Here is a 23,339-nt window from a genome sequence, read left to right on the forward strand (position 1 = left end):
GTAATGCCTAATAGCAGTAGTAATGACAGAAGAAGATGAGAACGTCATTGAGGACATAGGTGTCCCCTGCACTTAAGGTCAGATAAGGATGCAAGTAAATCAAAGCTATTGAGCATCTGAAGCGTTATTCACAGGTGTGTACAGATGACAGCTGGATTGCAGAGATGATGGCCGACTTTGAAGGAAGCAGACCCTTGTTTGGGTGAGGGCGGGGTGTGTGGGCAGGCACATAGCAGCTGTTCCTACTGATGACTTATAGGTGAGAGCAGAGAGAGCAGCTGAGGCGGGGGCCAGATTGTGGAGGGTTTTACGCTGTTTTACAGACCATGGAACTTGGATCTCTAAGCAGTGGGGAGCTGCCCTGGTAGCTGCCCCGACTGGTGTTAGATTAGAGGATGGTTAAGACTGGAGACGGGGAGATCAATGAGAAAACTCTAGCAATGTCTACAGAGGAGAGGCAAGAGTCCGGATTAAGGAAGTGGAAGTGAGAACGGAAAGTAAGCTAAAGACGAAGACATTTAAAATATTTAAGGTGGGACAGTTACTACGTAAATATTGGAAGTCTAGGATGACTGCTAGGTCTCTGGCGCGGTCTGGGGACATATTAAGGCCATTCACCACAATAGGAAATGGGATAGCAGCTGCACACGAAAGAGCCAGATATATGAATCACATGACTCTGGAAATCAGGGGAGGGGGGTCTCAGGGTAGGAGACCCGGGATATCAGCACTGGGGTCTGTGAGATCATCCGGGAAGAGAAGAGGGAAGAACCAAGGGGGTACAGCAGATGAAGAGGAATCAGGGAGGGCAACAGGAAAGGAATGGTAAGCGGAGAAGGAAAAGAAAGAAGGGCTGTGTGAGGGGAAGCCAAGGCAAGGAAGAGTCTCAAGAACGTGGAAATGAGTTGTGCTGCCAGTGGGTTAAGTGGAAAGGACCCTAAAGAGTGCTCATTAGCTTTGCCCATTTGAGGGTGATTGGAGGCCTTGGCCCATGTGGTTTTGTGATGTGGCGAAGGCAGAAGGCTAGCTCACGTGCATTGAGGAGTGAATGGGAGGTGAGCAAGGGGCCACTAAAGGATGGCAAAGCAGCTCTGCAGTAGCTCAGTTATTTAGGGAAGCTGTAGCTAAAGGAACATGCGGGACCGAAGGGACTCACAGACTTGCACCACTGGAGAACTGACAGGGTGCAGAATGATGGCGGAGAGAGACTGGCTGAAATCCCAGGCAAAGAGGGCAAAATGGAGGGTTCCCGAGCAAGGTCCCTGAGGAAACAGGAGGTGGGGGCCCTGAGTGTGGAAAAGAAGCAGTCTGCCTCTGACACCCAAATGAAGGGCGTTTGGACAGGTGCAGAATGCTGACCGGTTGGCGTCTGATCACTTCTACTTTGCCCCGGAAGTGGAGGGGCAATGTACCTGCTGAGAGTGAGGACAAAGGAGTGGAGGCACCCCGAGGCTCAAGGAGAGGATGAAGAGCTGGCAGCCAAGGTGGGAGCTGATGAAGAATGAGGGACTGGAACAGCGGCCTGCCCGGCTAACAGCTGACCCCAGAGTGGTACCAGCAAGCACGGTTGTGGGGCCCCTCCCAGCCCACTCACTAGCTCAAGGGCAGGAACAATTTTTATTCACTCAGCCATGTTTGAGCGCCTACCGTGTACGAGGCACCATCTTGCCCCTCCTGCTTTATGCTTCAGCTATTTTGAACTCTAGTTCCCCAATGGGCCGTGTTCACCTTTGCCTTTGGAATTTTGTACCTGTTGCCCTTTTGCCTGCAGTACCCTTCTTGTTCCTCTTCTCCTGTCCGTTCTTCTCCTTTGCCAGAGTAACTCAGTTACTTGTGTCTCATTGCTTTCTCCCCCAGCAAGTCTTTGCTAACCTCCTAATTCCCCCTAGAACTGACATAAAATGGATGCCCTGCTTATAGTCAAAGCACCCTGCTTACTCATATTGTAATATTTATCAAACTACTGAAATTGCTTGTGTACTTGTCAGTCTCCCAGATTGAATTGTAAATCCCTTAAGGATAGGCACCATGTCTTATTCATAATAATTCTGTTCACTGAGCCTAGCATACTGGCTGGCATGTGCCTGGCATGCTATAAAGATTTTTGTCCCAAATGAATGATGAGCATGACATAGTCCCTGCCTCAGAGCGGTAGTTGATTGTGAACTTGATTCAGGTTTGGGTATGTGTGCGGTAGTTTGAGTCAGGGGGACCAGGAGTCAGAGGTTTAAGCGTAGAGAGACACTGAAATGGCCCAGGGGATACCAAGCAGGGAAGGAAGTGAGAGGGGACAGATAGACTCTGAGAGAGGAAAAGATGGACAGACCGGAGATTTTGTTGTCATCACAGAACAGGGTCAGTAGGGGTTGGAAGGGTTGTAGGATCACAGAGGAGAATACTAGGTTCTGAGGTTTCTAAGGTGGAACAGTTCAGCATGACGACTGGGTTCAGGGCATGGCCATGGGGATGAGTGGCTGAAGCTGAGTAGAGATCAATTTAAAGTTGATTGTGGAGATGAGAAAGAAACATGCGTGTGCGCGTGAGTGCTTGGGAGTAGGAGGGGGATTGAATGGCCTTCCTTAGGCTCTGAAGCCACCCAAGATCAAGTAGGGCTTGTAAAGGTCTGAAAATGACCAAAGATCAGAAGAGAAAGGCATGATGCTGATAAGTGGCAAGAACCTCAATGGAGGTGTGAGGGGGTTGCCATGAGGAGGCTTGCCTTGGGGATCTGGGAAAAGGCTGACCAGCGTGCTGGTCTCCATATCAGTAGCTATGCTGAAAGACAGACATTGGCTTACTGTCAGTCAGGGGTGCAATATCTTCTCACACCAGGAAATAGAGGCGGTGTGTCAGGTAAACTTCAGAGGTTTAGATGGAAAGTTTTGGAGGGAAGGTAACACCCCCACCTCTAATCCTTCCCAGGCCTTGTATAAGAAGTTGGAGCTATATTTAGAAAAGTGAGTGTCTTTCTTCCATTTGTAAACAGGTTGATTGGTATGGAAGAATGAAACAGTAAGATGCGGAATTTCCAACTTCATCAATTACTGGAAGCAACTGTCATTTATTGGGAATACTTGCTATAGTTCTAGGCAAAGGCACTAAGAGCTTTACACTTTTTTTTTTTATTCTCCCTAAAATATTAAGAGAAGGTAATAAAATTTCCTATTGCAGATATGAGGCTCAGAGAAAACTTTATCTCCCCAAAGTCATAAACTGAAAATGGCAGATCGGGGGTTCAAACCAAGCCTGTCCAGCCTCACAGCCTGTGCACTATCTCCGTTTATATCCATGAGCGATATTTGCTTCCTTGGGCTAGTGGTGATGGAGGGGGGCACAGAGAAGCTCTTTCTAGTAGCACAAGCCTATGTACTTATGGCCTCAGTACCAGCAGCCTGAGCAGCATTGTTGGTTCCTGAATTAATATGGAACTGGAAAGAGTATTTTGTCATTATTGTCCACATGCTAGTCATGGTTAGTTATATTGGTGTGACTGATGGGATTACTGGATTTTGTGTCCTCATGCTGATGTTAGTGTTAATGTGTTGGTCATTATAGGGTTGAAGGCAGTACAAACCTAACACCGATCTACCTGTTGTCTCTTCTGTTTGTTATTTTTGGGGAAAGGGCATTTTGACTCATCACCGGTTCATGGCTTTCTACAGACCAAGGGCCAACCTCCTTATGGCAGTGATTGTTACCCTTTTAATAAATCTTGTAAATTGTATGACTCCAGTAAAATTAGCTAATAAGAAGTAAATTGAGAACCTGTTTTTTGTTTTTTGTTTATTTTTTTCCAGGAAGAATACCAGATTTAGCCAAGTAATTGCCTTAATTTGGAAGTAACCATCTTTTTGGGTGGAGGCCAGCAGTCTAGTATAGTGGTTAGAATTGCCCTGGAGTCAGACAGATTCAGGTTTGTGTTCTGGTTCTGTCACATACTAGCTATGTGGTTTTAGGTGAGTTAACCCCTGTAAACCTTAGTTTCCTCATCTGTCGAATGGAACTAAGAGTACCTACCTCAGGGTTATCAGGAGGATTCGATGAGTTGATCACTGAAAGCTTAGTGCCTGGAACAGAGAAACACTCACCATTAATGGTGATGCCTCCGCTGCTGTTGTGTTGATTTCACTTTGAATACTTAATGCAAGTGACCACCCAAAAATTCGGTGGCAATGCAAACACCAATTTGATTGGTATTTGTATGTCCTATGTATGTGTCTTCAACATAGAATTTTCTTTAGGGCTGATAAATTTTGGAAGGGTCAGCTCCTGATTATGTCATATACTAAGTGCTGGCTATGAGGAGGTGGACTGTTTCTTTTCTTTTTTAAAGATTTTTTTGTCCATTTGAGAGAGCGAGAGAGCATGAGCGAGCGAGAGCAGGGGGCAGGGCAGAGGGAGAGAAAGAGAGCCTCGAGCAGACTCCCCACTGAGTGCAGAGCCTGTTGTGGGGCTTGATCTCATGACCTTGAGATCATGACCTGAGCTGAAATCAAGAGTCAACACTTAACCTAACTGAGCCACCCAGGTGCCCCTGGACTGTTTCTTTTCTAATGGAAGTCCTTTGTCCACCTCTCTGGTTTTTTGTTTTTGTGTGTGTGTGTGTGTTGTTGTTGTTTTTTTTTTGCAGGAGGAATTTGATGGGGTCCTGAGAGAGGAGGTCGTGGCCAATGCCCTTCACCAGTTGGGGCGCTCAGGCTCCGGGACTGAGCAGGTCTATCTCAATCTAGCTTTATCAGTGAGTATGACAAGTTCACCATGGGCTGACTGGGCTACATCTTGATACTGGTTGGACCGTATCTGTTTTTTCTGGTACTCATAGCTTTTGTGTTGGCCCCAGATCTCAGAGTCTTTCATTTAATGGAGACTGGTGATAAGAGTTATTTATGTTATGTGAGGCATCAAAGAGCTCTGGGCAGTCCGGTAATCAGCCCCTGAATTCCTTTGTTTTCATTCCATCAGTCTGTTTCTTTCATCTTAAGTAGTCTATATTATAGTAATCAATGCTTTCTTTCCAGAAGTTGAATTTGACTCTGTGAAACCAATCAAAAACTCTTGAAGAATTTTCTCTCTGATCAGTGCCAGGACTAAAATTAATATCTAAATCCAAGGGAACAAAGTATTTTGGTATTGACTCCCCCCCCCAACACGTATGTCAAGAAATAAGTAGCTTTCAGCCACAGTTCACTTTCCAAAAGATACCCATTATTAAAGAAAAAAATGTTCAATTTTCACGATGTCAATACTAACACATAATCTTGGCTTCACTTTTTAAGGGAAGCTGTAAGAGCAAAGTACTCATCGTATTTCAAATTCTTTCTTCCTTTTGTTTCTCTATAGTCCTAGAAAAATAATTTAACTCTTTTTGCTTCCTTATATTGTAAAGTATTAAATATTCCTTGGAAATCCACACAGTAAATGCAGATACATAGGTGAAAAAAAGGCCACTGAAATTTTGCTACTGTACTATAATTTGGCTAAAGTATATATAATTCGCAGCAAGCAAAGCATATACAACTCATAATCTTGGTCCATCTTGGATTTGAACTAGTAAACTATCCAAGAAATGTTAAGCTCTTTTTACCCATGCTGGTTCCACGGCATATTTTTTGAGGACAGCATATTAAGTCTGTATTTTTTTACTGTTTTCACTTTATAACATTTTATGGATGACTCAGCCAGTTAAGCAGTAACTTACAGGGAGCATCCTGTGTACACTGCCCTGTGTCAGGCATTGGAAAGGTAGATAATTCCAGCATCCAGTACATCCTCGCACAAGTCCATTTCAATTAGTATTCTACTTATGTATGTAGTGCTATGCCTTAAATTGATCTGCAAAAAAAAAAATCCTTTAAATCTTATTTCAGCTAGATGGGCTGATGCTTAACTTACCTTGCCCCTGACCTCCTTACATTTGAGATATTACATATTGAATTACTTTGCCTTTATAACCTGTCTTACTGCATACACTTTCTTATGGTTGCCTGGTTGGTGATTCCCCCCACCCCTTGTATCTTATGTTACACGTTATTTTTTACTTTTTCTTATTACTTATGTACATAGCCTCTCTCCTACCAAAGTCCTAAGTTTCTTAAGGGCACAGTACAGCTCTACCCCATAACTGCTCTGTATTTGTCATGATGCACAATGCCTTGTGCATGGTAGGTTTTCTTTAACATTTACTACACTATTCTTGCGGCCTTCATTAAACATTTTTATCATCAGTATATTTGAGAACTTGCTTATCATGATACTTCATTGGTTGGCTTTTTCTGATTCTCACACTGCAACATAAACCAGCCACAAGAGTCTGTTCCAAGGGACCAAATTCCCCTCTCCCATCCTGAAGTTCTCTAGAAGCAAGATTTCGTGGAAAGAATCTTGGAGAAGGATTAGGAGACTTGGATCTGCTTCTCTGTTGCTAATTTGCTGTGTGATTTTAGGTTATTTACATCCCTCTCTGTCCCTCCTATTCCTCATTGCCAAATTGGGAATAGTCCACCCTATGGATCTCAGTTTTACTTGGTCAGATGAGATTACTGTGAAGGAGCTTTGAACAGGACCCTGTGAAAATATAGGTGACAGTGTCATTAATGATCTCCTGATGATGCGTGAGATTTCTTTAGCATTTCATTTAAATTCTAGGCATCTGCCTTTTCTTCTACTAGAGAAAGGCTTTGGCCTTACTGCTATTATGTGGGGTTTTCTTTTTCTTCTTTTTTTTTAATAATAAAACTCTGCTCTAAAGGTCTACCTGACACTGTTTTAATTTGCCTTTTCATGTTGTATTTGTTCTTGCTAATATCACTAATTTTCCAAGCTATTGTCTTCTGCAGAGGAATGCATTTTTTAAATGGGTTTGTCATCTGCTTTGAGATCCTGTTAGTAGTAGGCCTCAGATTTAGTTCTCTCATTTAACTACTATATTTTACTATAAGTAAGTATATTTTTACTATACTTTTACTATAAGTATAGTATACTATACTTACTAATAGAAATTCTGGATTTCTTTCTGTCAACTCTTATTTCCAGGTGTCAGGAGATGGCTGAGTACTAACCTGTTAAAGCAGCATTAAAGTCTTTTTACCTTTTATTTTCTCAGGGTTGTGATTTAATTGACATTAGCATTCTCTGTGAATATGTTCACCTACAGAAGTTGGATCTTTCAGTAAATAAAATTGAAGGTATGTAATTTTCATTCTAATAGATTGATGGATCATTCAGTTATTTCAAAGTTTAAGCTTTGCAGTATGTAATATAGATTAATACTACAAAACTTGGTATGAGCGCTCTTGTGGATACATTTACATATCAATGCTCTACTTTGCATGTAAAAAAGGCACCATGGATGATGAGTAAAGTCAGCAAACACGCAACATTACGCTACGGTTCAAAGGTGCTCAGTGATGTTGAAGAGTATCCCATGGAATGTTTGCTTTGTTTTTTCCTTGTAAGAGACGGCTCATTACTTCTTTAATACTTCTTGAATATTTGATGATTCCCTTGCCTTTCCTCCTATTAGTTTATTCAGTACAGATGAATTAGTCCTCCCCTCCCCCCTTTTTTCCTTTAATGGATTCTTTTATTTTGCTTTTGCGTCTACATTTTAATTCTGGCCAGCTACGTTTCTTCTTGAGTGCCAGGGATTCACACATTTATTTTTTCCTTTTTTTTTTTTTTTTTTTACTGTCTCTATACATGTATCTGATTCAACTTCACCATTAGTAGTTCTCTGTAATGTATTTGTTGTGACATCTTGCTCACATTTAATGAAATTAGTCACATTTTCTTCGAAGCTTGATTCTTGTTCCTAATTTTCTGATCTTATTTGAAGTTAAAGTGTCCAGTTTCTTTTCTTTAGACTTGGAGGGAAGTCAGCAGTTGTTATTTCCGACCTGCTTTCTTTGCTGGTCCATCTTTCCACTTGCTTCTTTAGCCTGTCTTTTTTATGACGGTTAAATGTTGCTGATACGGTTTTCTCTGGCTCCTTTCTGATTTCTTCCCCTCCTAAGAGAGCAATAATTAAAATCCAGCCTTGCTTTTCAGTGGCTAAGAAATATTCCAGCATGGTTTATTCCTCTAATGCTACTGTTTGTGAGTTATTTTTTTTTTCTAGTTTTATGAATCTTTTTTTTTTTAATGGAAAATTACAAACGTGCACAAGAGACTATTGTGATGAACATTCAGGTTCAACATTTATCAGCCCATGGCCTGTCTGGTTTCACCTATACCTCCCTGCCCAACTTCCCCAGGGTTATTTTAAAGATTTTAGAGCAAGCCCAAGCAGGGAGAGGAGGAGAGGTAGAAGGAGAGGGAGAAGCAGACTCCCCACTGAGCAGGGAGCCCAATGCGGGGATCGGTCCCAGAATCCTGGGATTATGACCTGAGCCGAAGGCAGACGCTTAACGACTGAGCCACCTAGGCGCCCCCCCGCCAGGGTTATTTTAAAGCAAATCCCAGATACACCTATCATCGGAAAGGGTTTTTCAATGTCACTGGCAGGAGCTGCCCCACACCACACCACTCCCAGGTTGGTTTCCTTCGCTGGATAAGGAATTGCAGCGTGATGGGAGGCTGCAGCAATGCTCAGTGGCGGCCTCCTACCCTGGCAGTTTGAGCCAGGACCCCACAGTTGCTAATGGAGCTTTCCTCAGATCAGTCTCCTTTAGTCTTTTAGGGCCCATTTTCTTAGCTTATCCAGTGTTTGAGAACCTACTATGTGTAAGGCACAGTATATTTTTCTTTTTTGTGAGAACAGCTTCTGTCCTGAAGTAGACCAGATTTCAGCTTGCATCAGAATCACCAGCTGCCTGTTAAAATACAGCTGACTGTGCCCCACCCTCAGAGTTTCTGATTCTGATTCTGTAGCTCTGGGGTGGGACTTGAGAATGTGCATTTCTAATTAGCAACCTCCCGCCCCCGCCCCCCCCCGCCCCCCCCCGCCCCCGCCCCCCCCCCCCGCCCCCGCCCCCCCCCCCCCCCCCCCCCCCCCGCCGCCCCGGGAAGCCGACATGCCGCATCCAGGACCACACTTTGAGAACCACCCTTGTAGACGCAAGGAGCTCCTGCCATCTGGTGGACATGGAGGTCACTGCACCAAGTAGGGTTTAATGGGCCAGCCAGGGTTAGAAGCCCAGCAACCAAGATCGTGCTTTTTTTGTTGTTGTTGTTCGAGTGGTTTGAAAGGATCAGTCATCTACAAAGTTGGGATGTAGCTCCATTTCGGTGGTAGCAGCTGCTTCTGCTTCAGGACAGCTCCATGGTACAGCACTTACCTGCCCACAGAAAGATCAGCTCCAAGGACGCATTGGGGCTGGTGGACATTAATAGAATTGATTGACTGATAGATGTGGAACTGAGCTCAGAAAGGACAAATAGGCAAGACTTGTAAAGTCATGACAGTTTCACCTTAGGTTTCCTTTTCCAGGCAGCCTTCCTTGATTCACTCATTAAGTCCCACCAAAGTGTTAAAGTCTCAGTGTATTGTCTGTCCTAGAACAATTCCATAAAGACAGGTTTAAGAAGGGTGTGATTTAGACCAGAGAAATGACATAGAATTTGGTGGGATCTTGAGAAGCAAAGATGCTGGGGGGAGGTGGGCTGAGGGGATTGCTCATGGTGCCTACTCCAGGGAAGACCCCAGCTGCTGGCCCTGCTCCCTTCTCCTAGGCTGGGTACATTGTCACCTGGTGACAGGTCAGAGTGGTCCTCTTAGCTTCGGGTGTGGAGGCTCCATTCTGCCACTAGGGTCCTTCCTGGTGGGGGAGAGGTGTAATAGCTGGTTCTGTGACCTAGAATGAAAAGAGAGGGAGAAACTATTATGATTACTGTTTTCAGTTGGAGACTTAAGTTCCTGCTGGAGACAGGGCTGTAAATCCTCTACCTACAATTTTTTTTAAAAGATTTTATTTATTTATTTGACAGAGAGAGAGGGAACACAAGCAAGGGGAGTGGGAGAGGGAGAAGCAGGCTTCCTGCAGAGCAGAGAGCCCGATGCAGGGCTTGATCCCAGGACTCTGGGATCATGACCTGAGCTGAAGGCAGACGCTTAACCGACTGAGCCACCCAGGCGCCCCTCTTCCTATGATTCTTCCAGAGTCTTTGTCTAATTTATCCTGCTGCCCCGAAGTGTGCCTCTGCTATAAAGGGGCAGAGGAAGGCAACCTAGTACTTCATCATTTTTATGTTTTGTACGTTGCTGTCATTAGAGCACAGCCGTCCTTAGTGTTCGAGGTTTAGAATATTTGCTTGGGACAAAGTGCAAAACTCAGACATACTTCTGAACCAATCCAGAGCCAGTCTTTCTGAAAAGAATTCAGCCACTTAGGGGCTAATTATCAAGGGGATTATCTATGGCTTTAGTTTCTCGTCCTTTCCTCCAAGGCTGGTATTTTTTGAAGCATTTGGCTGTTAGTAGCTCCTGAGAGAGTGAGCTGGGACCTGGAGGGTGCACCTGTCGCTTGAAAAGGGATAGAAGAGGAGGGGAGGCCCTGGGGAAGAAGGTGAAGTTAGGAGCTCATGGAGAGTTCTCCACACTGTGTGTGTTTCACTGATTCCTGTTTTTATTCATTTCATTTGCTTGCAATAATTAAGAAGTGCATGCAACTGGCTAATGAGAAAATGCTCTGATGTAACATAAGCTGTTTTTTTTAAAAGATTTTATTTATTTATTTGAGAGAGAAAAGGAGAGAGAGAGAGAGAACACAAGCAGGGAGGAAGGGCAGAGGGAGAGGGAGAAGCAGGTTCCCCACCAAGCCCGATGTGGGGCTTGATCCCAGGACTTTAGGATCATGACCTGAGCCGAAGGCAGACCTTTAACCAACTGAGCCACCCAGGCGCCCCATAACATAAGCTGTTTTTAATGACTTAGTCTAATTTTGATTTTATTGGCTTACCTTATTCTGTATTTGTTTCTCCCCGCAGATCTGTCTTGTGTGAGTTGTATGCCTTACCTTCTAGAACTTAATGCTTCTCACAATAAACTGACGACATTCTTCAATTTCAAGCCACCCAAAAATCTCAAGGTAGACTTGATCAATACATTCATTCATTAACTGGCTTGCAAAGTACAGTAACACGTAAAACAGTGCTTAAACAGATAATTCAGACACCCTAAGATATGGGAGTAAATAGTATAAATGTCTAAAATGAAATAAAAAGGGATTTGGGTATCACTGATGAAAAAGGGAGATGGTCTGTCTGCAGATAATCTTTTTAGGAAGCTTTGCTAGTAGTGTTCAGGCTGAGAAACTAACTTCCTTCTCTTTCCCACAGCTAAATACTAGTTATTATTGTATATTATTTGTATATTTGTAAGTATAGTACAACAATTTTATACCTGGAAAACCTGTAAAAATTTCTTTGGGGGCTCAAATTTTGCCCTATTTATCCAACCTTTACTTTCTTTTTTTTCCACAATGATTTCTGATCTTGCTTCTCTGAAGTTCCTTTTGCATCTGACATACAACTAAACTCTGTGAATGGTAGTTGATGGAACAGCGGGCTCTGGGCTGTGTCTCGTGCTTTAATGTGTGTATAGATTACCTGGGGTTCTTGTGAAACTAGGGATTCTTACCCAGGAGATCTGAAGTCAGGCCTGAGACTGTGGTTTCTAACAGCCTCCCAGGTGATGCTGCTGCTGGTGGTCCATGGGCCACATCGAAGCAGAGACGCTGTAGATTCATGGTTCCCAGACTCTTCTGCACATTGCAGTCACCTGGGGACTTTCAAAACCTACTCACTGCCAGAGAGTCTGATTCAAGTGGCCCCAGGTAAGGCCTGGATGTGGAATTTTTAAAAGACCCCCAGGTGGCTCTAATGTGCTGACAAATTTGGGAACTGTTGCTGTGAGCTTGGGATTAGTGTTCTAGTAGACTAATATATTTCATTAAATATTTTTAGAATTGGACATCAGTTATTGCTTTTATTATCTATTTTGTCTTATTTACAAATGAAATGAACTTAGAGCCCAGGCATTCTATTGGGGCTCGCACAAATATGAAAGTTTGTTTGAAATCAGGAATCTGACATCACCCATGCTGCTAGTTCTTAATTTTTCTTCTGTTCACCTCTTTTTTTCTTAATAGTGGGGTAAAAATTTTCCCCTTTGAAATTATATTTATTGCCAGGGTGACGTTCCTTTGTCCAAATAAGCCATGCAAGATGCCTATTTGTACTCGGTGTGGGGCCACGTGGTCTCCAGGTGATCAGGAATTTTATTTGTGGAGCTGTTTCATCTCTCCCTGAGTTGCTGTCCCATTCTGCTTTGTCCTAAGCCCCAAGGAAATGAGTCATGGCAACCATGTAACCCCTTCCCTGGGAAAAACTTCCTTGGGATTTCTTCCATTTACCCTCCCCCCCGCCAGGAAGGCTTCGCCAATGAACAAAAACAATGCAGATACCCCATCTTTAAGGTTCTGAGCTCCCAGAGAGTTAAGAGCAAATCTATCGGTCACTGTAGAGAAGTGCCTGGAAAGAGCCAGACCGCCTGTGATGACGTGCTCCAAGCCCTTGTGAACCCTGTGTCAGCCTGAGGCAGTGACCCAGACCTGCTGGTGTTTTTAGGGCATTATCTTAAGCAATCCTCCCCATAGAGCTGTGAGGCAGCTGCGATGGTCCCATGTCACAGATGAGGACTCCAGAGTATAGAAAGGGCAAATCATGTATGTCATCTCTGTTGGGAGGTAGCAGGGCTGGGATGGAACCCAATGTCTGCCACCCAAAGGCTATATCTTCCCAGGAAACCAGGCTTGTGTACACCGTCTCACCATCTCGAAAAGCTCAGCATCCTGTTCACTTCTTATTCGTGAGCTTTGAGCTACCAGCCAGAGAAGACATACGTTTCCTAAAGCACAGGGGCTTGTTCTTACACACACTTTGTATTTCCCAGAATGCTTTGCTCTTAGTAGGTCCAGCAGGTTCATTTGGTAGACGGGACTCCCTGTAAGGCTTCAGGTCCAGTGGAACTCCCAGGGGAAGTCAGAGCACCATCAGAACCCTTTCAGGCCTCTCAACACACCTGGTATCACAGGGACCAGAGGGCACAGTATGGGCGTGTGGCCCAGAGAAGGGTAGAGTTAGAGAGGAGCAGACCCAGCCATGGCACAGGAACGGAAGGTGTTGATGAAAAAGTGTCAATTATAGGTAAGCCTAGATTGCTATGTTGACTTCCAGTCCATCATTATTACCTAGAAGGCAAAAGTGAATATGAAACTTCATTCCATCAAGCCAGACTGACTTCTTAGGTCAGCCATGGTCTGCGATTGACATAGTTGGAGTTTATATAGGCGTCAAGTTTTGTGTTCTGTTTGGTTGTTTTTGGACTAACAGTATTTTGTTTGCCACATTACTGTTTCTTCACATGGTTCACACACTTGTGTTTTACTGACATTGTGGTCTTGTTGCTATCTTGTAATCAACTTAATCCATTTTCTTCTCTTCAGTATTTAAAGTTTTTAGTATTTAATACATTGATAAAATATTCTTAGTACATTTTTGGGGGTGGAATCACTGTTTTAAAGGGCACAAGAAGATAAGAATAGTGCTCATTAGATCATTGTTTGATAGTTTTCCAGAAAATTATTATATGTGCCCAGCAAGTTATCAATGCAGCGTTTTAAAGGTTTTTTTTTAATCCTTTTTGTTTATCTTTTGCTTGTGGGTGAATATTTAAAATTATTTAATGTTGATTTTCTTTAGTCTCCTATTTTTGAGTAAGAACAACTGTAGTTGCTGGAAAGGCTTTCCTAAAATAGTCTGTTTTGAGAAAGGGTGTTAAGTGGATGAGATGTAGCCTGAGGGATGAATAAAAAAGATTTTTCTGGCACTTCGGAGGTGACACAGGAGAATATATTGAGAGAGAGGAGAAAAGCCAGAGAAAAGATAAGCACGGAAACTAAGTGAATGCCGCTTGTAGGACAGTAGAGAAAATAAAGGAAATGGTGGTAAAAGCGGAATTGAGGTGAATTCTGCGGGAAGATGAACAAAGTCTGAAGTGATTGCTGGAAATGGAGAGAGAGAAAGAGTAGGAATGGAAAGCATTTAGGGGGTGGGGGTGTCCACACCAGCTGCAGGGCAGGAGCCTCCTCCCCCGTCTCCCTCAGACTGAACAGACAAGGGTCCAGACAGAACAGGATTAGATATGGGTGGCTATGTTAGCCTTGGCGTATTTTCAGTAATGACTTCTAACCCCACAGCCAGAAAGACCTTCTTCTGTGAGGAATTATGGTAGTTAAGCAGATGAAAAATAAACTTTGACATATTGTTCTCTTTTTCTCATCAGAAGGTGGATTTTTCCTACAATCAAATTTCTGAAATGTGTGATTTGTCAGCATACCAGGCTCTCACTAAGCTAATTTTGGACAGTATCCTTTGAATGAATAAAGGGGAAATTTGGGTAATAGGCCTGTTAATAACTGTGTACTTGGATGACTTGGAGTGGTACCAGATCAGCAATTTACTGAAGATGTGTGACTCATTTGAATGACTAAGAATTGATATTCACAAAATGAAGAAAGATATTTTATTTACCAAGGAGTAAGATTGTAAGTCAGAGCTTGCCAAGAGCATCTTACACCTGAAAAAGCAACATAAGACAGTCATTCTGATAAACATAGGCTTATTTTTAATTCTGGAACCAGATAAGTTCTGTTTTAATTGGCTCTCTTCTTCAAATTTACTTAAACTTGTGCCCTATTTTACATAAAGTCAGTCTCTGGAAATCCAGATATAACCAAAAGGAAAATAAGTGATTTTTTTTTTATTTTACAAAAGATTTTATAGTAATCTCCCTTTAAATAGCAGGCTTCTCTGGCATGTTTAAAATGTACTTTCATTTTTTAAAAAAAGCAAAACCAACCCCTTTTGATGAGCAACCAACTTCAGGAACATATCTACTGCATGAGTCAGGCTCCCATGCAGAGCATCTACCTTGAAGTACACACACTCCAACTTCGAAAGCCTAAAGGGTTAATTAGGGATCTGTGAGTTTAATGAGCTTGAGTCTCTTTACACCAGAGACTGATGTTTGCTGGGTGATAAGGGAGCAGCATCTTCTCTTTCTCAGTATCTCTCTGCCCACCTGAGGATTTTTCAAGGCAGAGTGGGGAATGAATTGATTGCCCTTGGGTGCCTCATTCCAGGGACAGGGCAGCAGTTAGAACACTACACTTGTAATGAGACTGAGATGTGGGGAGAACAGGAGGTATATTGTCTTGAAGATGTATTTTGTTGGGAAAAAACCTTTTTCATATATGATGAGAAATTTAGAACATAGCGCCACGCTTTTTAGAACCGGTGTGTGAAAATGTACCAATAGTGGACACTTAGCTGGTGCTCTTGAAGTGAGCAAGTTCTAAATGTATCCTAATGAGAAAATGATCAAAATTAAATGCTCTGATGGCAAACTAAAGTAGTACACGTTAGCCCAGCACCTGTCCATAGAACTTTTCACTTCATGCTTGATAGTCATACATACTGAATTTGCAAGGAGGTAGAGGCTGACTGCCCAGAAGCCACCTGACTCAGAAATCCACTCAGACCACCTAGAAGAACACTGCTCAGGGAAGATTAATGGCATCAGCATTAGCATTGCCTGGAACTTCTTAGAAATGCAGGCTCTGGGACTCTACCCCAGACCCCTGAAATGAGAACCTGCATTTTTAACAAGACTCCCAGGTGATGGGAGTACACGGTAAAGCTCAAGAAGCACTGGTCTAGAAGTCAGCTGCGCCCAAGACTCCTACCAGCCAGAAGGGAGGAATGAGCATCCAGAGCGCCATCTAATCTTCAGGGTACCCTGAATGAGGGCGGTCATGTGGCAGTCTGGGCTCTGTCTCCCAGAAAAATACTCTTCTGTGTGTAGCATGGGACCACCAGTGAAAACAACTCCACAGGATTTTGGACTCAGGACAGAGGGTGCAGTTTAAAACATTTCTGTCGTGGAAGACTTAAGTTCTATATAAATTTATTTTTTCCGTGTAAGAAACTGTTATGACTCTGTAAATGTCAAATATCATGAGGAAAGGAATTAGGGTTTTACTTTTTTTTTTAATTTTTTTTGTTATGTTAATCACCATATATTACATCATTAGTTTTTGATGTAGTGTTCCATGATTCATTGTTTGTGCATAACACCCAGTGCTCCATGCAGAATGTGCCCTCTTGAATACCCATCACCAGGCTAACCCATCCCCCTACCCTCCTCCCCTCTAGAACCCTCAGTTTGTTTTTCAGAGTCCATCGTCTCTCATGGTTCGTCTCCCCCTCTGACTTAACTCCCCTTCATTCTTCCCCTCCTGCTATCATCTTCTTTTTCTTTTTTCTTAACATATGTTGCATTATTTGTTTCAGAAGTACAGATCTGTGATTCAACAGTCTTGCACAATTCACAGCACTCACCATAGCACATACCCTCCCCAATGTTTATTACCCAGCCACCCCATCCCTCCCACCCCCCACCACTCCAGCAACACTCATTTTGTTTCCTGAGATTAAGAATTCCTCATATCAGTGAGATCATATGATACATGTCTTTCTCTGATTGACTTTCACTCAGCATAACACCCTCCAGTTCCATCCACGTCGTTGCAAATGGCAAGATCTCATTCCTTTTGATGGCTGCATAATATTCTATGGTGTATATATACCACATCTTCTTTATCCATTCATCTGTCGATGGACATCTTGGCTCTTTCCACAGTTTGGCTATTGTGGACATTGCTGCTATAAACATTGGGGTGCACATACCCCTTCGGATCCCTACCTTTGTATCTTTGTGGTAAATACCCAGTAGTGCAATTGCTGGGTCATATGGTAGCTCTATTTTCAACTCTTTGAGGAACCTCCATACTGTTTTCCAGAAGGGTTGCACCCGCTTGCATTCCCACCGACAGTGTAGGAGGGTTCCCCTTTCTGCACATCCCCGCCAACATCTGTCGTTTCCTGACTTGTTAATTTTAGCCATTCTGACTGGTGTGACGTGGTATCTCATTGAGGTTTTGATTTGGATTTCCCTGATGCCGAGTGATGTTGAGCACTTTTTCATGTGTCTGTTGGCCATTTGAATGTCTTCTTTGGAAAAATGTCTGTTCATGTCTTCTGCCCATTTCTTGATTGGATTGTTCTTTGGGTGTTGAGTTTGATAAGTTCTTTATAGATTTTGGATACTAGCCCTTTATCTGATATGTCATTTGCAAATATTTTCTCCCATTCTGTCGGTTGTCTTTTGGTTTTGTGGACCATTTCTTTTGCTGTGCAAAAGCTTTTTATCGTGATGAAATCCCAATAGTTCATTTTTGCCCTTGCTTCCCTTGCCTTTGGCGATGTTCCTAGGAAGAAGTTGCTGCGGCTGAGGTCGAAGAGGTTGCTACCTGTGTTCTCCTTTAGGATTTTGATGGACTCCTGTCTCACGTTTAGATCCTTCAATCATTTCGAGTCTATTTTTGTGTGTGGTGTAAGGAAATGGTCCAGTTTCATTCTTCTGCATGTGGCTGTCCAATTTTCCCAACACCATTTATTGAAGAGACTGTCTTTTTGCCATTGGACATTCTTTCCTGCTTTGTCAAAGATTAAGTTGACCATAGAGTTGAGGGTCCATTTCTGGGCTCTCGATTCTGTTCTATTGATCGATGTGTCTGTTTTTGTGCCAGTACCATACTGTCTTGATGATGACAGCTTTGTAATAGAGCTGGAAGTCCGGAATTGTGATGCCGCCAGCTTTGCTTTTCTTTTTCAAGATTCCTCTGGCTATTCGGGGTCTCTTCTGGTTCCATACAAATTTTAGGATTCTTTGTTCCATTTCTTTGAAAAAAGTGGATGGTATTTTGATGGGGATTGCATTGAATGTGTAGATTGCTCTAGGTAGCATTGACATCTTCCCAATGTTGGTTCTCCCAATCCATGAGCATGGAACGTTTTTCCATTTCTTTTTGTCTTCTTCAATTTCTTTCATGAGTATTTTATAGTTTTCTGAGTACAGATCCTTTGCCTCTTTGGTTAAATTTATTCCTAGGTATCTTATGGTTTTGGGTGCAATTGTAAATGGGATCGACTCCTTGATTTGTCTCTCTTCTGTCTTGTTGTTGGTGCATAGGAATGCCACTGATTTCTGTGCATTGATTTTATATCCTGCTACTTTACTGAATTCCTTTATGGGTTCTAGCCATTTTGAGGTGGAGTCTTTTGGGTTTTCCACATACAGTATCATATCATCTGCAAAGAGTGAGAGTTTGACTTCCTCTTTGCCGATTTGGATGCCTTTGATTTCTTTTTCTTGTCTGATTGCTGTGGCTAGGACTTCTAATACTATGTTGAATAGCACTGGTGAGAGTGGACATCCCTGCCGCGTTCCTGACCGTAGGGGAAAAGCTCTCAGCTTTTCCCCATTGAGAATGATATTTGCTGTAGGTTTTTCACAGATGGCTTTTATGATATTGAGGTATGCACTATCCCTATACTCTGAAGAGTTTTGATCAAGAAAGGATGTTGTACTTTGTCAAATGCGTTTTCTGCATCTATGGAGAGGATCATATGATTCTCGTTCTTTCTTTTGTTACTGTATTGTATCACGTTGATTGATTTGTGGATGTTGAACCATCCTTGAAGCCCAGGGATAAATCCCACTTGGTCGTGGTGAATAATCCTTTTAATGTACTATTGGATCCTATTGGCTAGTATTTTGGTGAGAATTTTTGCATCCATGTTCATCAAAGATATTGGTCTGTAATTCTCCTTTTTGATGGGGTCTTTGTCTGGATTTGGGGTCAAGGTAATGGTGGCCTCATAAAATGAGTTTGGAAGTTTTCCTTCCATTTCTATTTTTTGGAACAGTTTCAGGAGAATAGGTATTAATTCTTCTTTAAATGTCTGATAGAATTCCCCTGGGAAGTCATCTGGCCCTGGGCTTTTGTTTGTTGGGAGATTTTTGATGACTCCTTCAATTTCCTTAGTGGCTATAGGTCTGTTCAGGTTTTCTATTTCTTCCTGGTTCAATTTTGGTAGTTGATACATCTCTAGGAATGCATCCATTTCTTCCAGGTTATCTAATTTGCTGGCATAGAGTTGCTCATAATATGTTCTTATAATTGTTTGTATTTCTTTGGTGTTGGTTGTGATCTCTCCTCTTTCATTCATGATTTTGTTGATTTGGGTCATTTCTCTTTTCTTTTTGATAAGTCTGGCCAGGGGTTTATCAATCTCGTTAATTCTTTCAAAGAACCAGCTCCTAGTTTCGTTGATCTGTTCTACTGTTCTTTTGGTTTCTAGTTCATTGATTTCTGCTCTGATCTTTATGATTTCTCTTCTCCTGCTGGCTTTAGGCTTTATTTGCTGTTCTTTCTCCAGCTCCTTTAGGTGTAGGGTTAGGTTGTGTATTTGAGACCTTTCTTGTTTCTTGAGAAAGGCTTGTATTGCTATATACTTTCCTCTCAGGACTGCCTTTGCTGTATCCCAAAGATTTTGAACAGTTGTGTTTTCATTTTCATTGGTTTCCGTGAATTTTTTTAATTCTTCTTTAATTTCCTGGTTGACCCCTTCATTCTTTAGTAGGATGCTCTTTAGCCTCCATGTATTTGAGTTCTTTCCGACTTTCCTCTTGTGATTGTGTTCTAGTTTCAAAGCATTGTGGTCTGAAAATATGCAGGGAATAATCCCAATCTTTTGGTACCGGTTGAGACCTGATTTGTGACCTAGGATGTGATCTATTCTGGAGAATGTTCCATGAGCACTAGAGAAGAATGTGTATTCCGTTGCTTTGGGATGGAATGTTCTGAATATGTCTGTGAAGTCCATTTGGTCCAGTGTGTCATTTAAAGTCTTTATTTCCTTGTTGATCTTTTGCTTAGATGATCTGTCCATTTCAGTCAGGGGGGTGATAAAGTCCCCCACTATTATTGTATTGTTGCCAATGTGTTTCTTCGCTTTTGTTATTAATTGCCTTATATAATCGGCTGCTCCCATGTTAGGGGCATAGATATTTACAATTGTTAGATCTTCTTGTTGGATAGACCCTTTAAGTAGGATATAGTGTCCTTCCTCATCTCTTATTACCGTCTTTGATTTAAAATCTAATTTGTCTGCTATAAGGATTGCCACCCCAGCTTTCTTTTGGTGTCCATTAGCATGGTACATGGTTTTCCACCCCAACTTTCAATCTGGGGGTGTCTTTGGGTCTAAAATGAGTCTCTTGCAGACAGCATATCGATGGGTCTTGTTTTTTAATCCAATCTGATAGCCTGTGTCTTTTGATTGGGGCATTTAGCCCATTTACATTCAGGGTAACTATTAAAAGGTATGAATTTAGTGCCATTGTATTGCCTGTAAGGTGACTGTTACTGTATATTGTCTGTGTTCCTTTCTGATCTATGCTGCTTTTAGGCTCTCTCTTTGCTTAGAGGACCCCTTTCAATATTTCTTGGAGGGCTGGTTTCGTGTTTGCAAATTCCTTTAGTTTTTGTTTGTTCTGGAAGCTTTTTATCTCTCCTTCTATTTTCAATGACAGCCAAGCTGGATATAGTATTCTTGGCTGCATATTTTTCTCGTTTAGTGCTCTGAAGATATCTTGCCAGTCCTTTCTGGCCTGCCAGGTCTCTGTGGATAGGTCTGTTGCCAATCTAATATTTCTTTTTTTTTTTTTTAAGATTTTATTTATTTATTTGAGAGAGAGAGAGAGAGAATGAGAGAGAGAGAGCACGAGAGGGTAGAGGGTCAGAGGGAGAAGCAGACTCCCCGCCGAGCAGGGAGCACGATGCGGGACTCGATCCCGGGACCCCAGGATCATGACCTGAGCCGAAGGCAGTCACTTAACCAACTGAGCCACCCAGGCGCCCGCCAATCTAATATTTCTACCATTGTAGGTTACATATCTCTTCTCCCGACCTGCTTTCAGGATTTTCTCTTTGTCTCTGAGACTCATAAGTTTTACTATTAGATGTCGGGGTGTTGACCTATTATTATTGATTTTGAGAGGGGTTCTCTGTGCCTCCTGGATTTTGATGCCTGCTTCCTTCCTCACATTAGGGAAGTGCTCTGCTATTATTTGCTCCAATATACCTTCTGCCCCTCTCTCTCTTTCTTCTTCTTCTGGGATCCCAATTATTCTAATGTTGTTTCATCTTATTGTATCACTTATCTCTCGAATTCTGGCCTCGTGATCCTGTAGTTGTTTCTCTCTCTTTTTCTCAGCCTCTTTATTTTCCATCATTTGGTCTTCTATATCACTGATTCTCTTTTCTGCCTCATTTATCCCAGCAGTTAGTGCCCCCATTTTTGATTGCACCTCATCAATAGCCTTTCTCATTTCGACTTGGTTAGATTTTAGTTCTTTTATTTCTCCAGAAAGAGTTTCTCTAATAACTTCCACGCTTTTTTCAAGCCCAGCTAGTATCTTTAAAGTCATGATTCTGAACTCTAGGTCTGACATCGTACTAATGTCCGTATTGAGTAGGTCCCTGGCTGACGGTACTACCTCTTGTTCTTTTTGCTGAGGTGATTTTTTTCGTCTTGTCATTTTGTCCAGAGGAGACTAGATGAATGAGAGAACAAAATGCTAACAGGTTAACAACGTCCCCAGCAAATATACTCTAAACAAATCAGAAAAGACCTGAAACCAGGGGAAAAGAAAGGGAAAGAAAGAAAAAAGAAAGAGAAAAAAAAAAGAAAAAAAGATAAAAACAAAAACAGAACAATACAAAAAAAGCAGAATATGATCAAATATGATCAGGCTAGTTCATAGATCAGTGCCACACACTAGATTTTGGGCATATTTTGGTCTGTTAGAAAAAAGTGCCCCCTAAAATTTTAAAGGAAGAAAGACATATTTATGTACAAAATGAGGGTTGATACAATGAAGGGATGGAAGATGACTGTAAAGATGAAAATTATAAAAGATTTTATAAAAGGAATTGATAAGTTGTTTGAAAAAAGAAAGAAGAAGATTTAAAAAAAAAAGAAAAGAAAAAAGGGAGAGAATGTGATCAGGCAGGAGACTAGAACAAAGCCATACACTAGTGATTTAGGGTATATTTTGATCTGTTAGAAGAAACTGTATCTCAAAATTTTAAAGAGAGAACAACTTATATATATATATATGCCAAAAATAAGGATAACTACTATGAAGGGATAAAATATGACTCTAAAAATGAAAAATAAAAAATGTTTTTTTTTTTTAAAAAAGGGATTGATAAGATGTTGGTTGAAAAAGGGAAAAAGAAAAATTTAAAAAAAAGCTAAAAAAAATTAACTTTGATGAACTAATGAATCATGGTAAAAAAAAAAAGCCATGAATTCTATGTGCAGTATTTCCCCTAGCGCTGGAGTTCTCCCGTTCTCCTTGATCGGTAAACTTGGTCTTGGCTTGCTGGCTGTTCCTGCTGATCTTCTGGGGGAGGGGCCTGTTGCCGTGGTTTCCAGATGTCTTTGCCGGAGGCTGAATTGCCCTGCCCTTGTCAGTCCGGGCTAAGCAAGGTGCTCGGGTTTGCTCTCAGGAGCTTTTGTTCCCTGCAAGCTCTCGGTACAGCTTTGGAGGACCAGGGTGAAAATGGTGGCCTCCCAATCTCCACCCGGAGGAGCTGAGAACTCGGGGCCCCGCTCCTCAGTGCGCCCCCAGAGAAAAGTAGTCACTCCTGTCTCCCTGGTCTCCGGCCGCACTCCGTGCTCACCGGGCCTGTGACCAAGCGTTTGTATCTCTGGAACCCGACCCCGTGCGGAGTCTCCAAACCCAGCAGATCCCTGCGGTGTGTTCCCGTGCCGCTCCTCCCGGGGGAGAAAGGGGAGTCTCCCCGGCTCTGCCGCTTGCTGGGTCCCTGCTGGAGGAGCAGTGGCCCGACTGGGCCGCAGATCACAGTTTATGGCAACCCCGAGCTGAGAGCCCGCACCTCGGCTCTGTCTCTGCAGCCGGCTTCCCCGCTCCGATACTTGGGAGCTCTGCCACATTCAGGCACCCCCGGCCTTTCTGTGACCCCAAGGGTCCTGAGACCACACTGTCCCGGGAGGATTCCACCCCACGCTTAGCCACTGCAGCGACGCCCCTCAGCAGAGCCAACTTCTAAAAGTTCCGATTTTGTGCTCTGCGGCTCTATCACTTGCCAGAAGCGACGGAAGGAGGCCCCCTCCCCCGCCGTCTATCCTCCCGAATATCACCTCGGATTCACTTCTCCGCACATCCTACCTTCCAGTAAGTGGTCGCTTCTCTGTTCAGAGAGTTGTTGCTACTCTCCTCTTCGATCTCCTGTTCAGTTCGTAAGTGTTCAGAATGGTTTGATCCCTATTCAGCTGAATTCCTGCGACCAGACGAAATCTAGGTCTCCTACTCCTCTGCCATCTTGCTCTGCCCCCCTACTTTT

At 42.7% G+C, this 23,339-nt stretch overlaps 1 protein-coding gene across 2 annotated transcripts in view; it reads left to right on the top strand.

The window, feature by feature from the left end:
- The window catches only part of LRGUK (leucine rich repeats and guanylate kinase domain containing), a 114,936-nt gene that overhangs the window by 2,953 nt on the left and 88,644 nt on the right, over nt 1–23,339 (top strand). For both annotated transcript variants that reach the window (XM_027574795.2, XM_027574791.1), the window contains exons 2-5: nt 4,631–4,738; nt 7,103–7,184; nt 10,924–11,024; nt 14,282–14,363. In XM_027574795.2, the coding sequence (XP_027430596.1) occupies nt 4,631–4,738; nt 7,103–7,184; nt 10,924–11,024; nt 14,282–14,363 (373 nt within the window). The remainder of the gene's footprint in view (nt 1–4,630; nt 4,739–7,102; nt 7,185–10,923; nt 11,025–14,281; nt 14,364–23,339) is intronic.

Source organism: Zalophus californianus, chromosome 12 (assembly GCF_009762305.2).
Source record: "Zalophus californianus isolate mZalCal1 chromosome 12, mZalCal1.pri.v2, whole genome shotgun sequence".
Classification (NCBI taxonomy): domain Eukaryota; kingdom Metazoa; phylum Chordata; class Mammalia; order Carnivora; family Otariidae; genus Zalophus; species Zalophus californianus.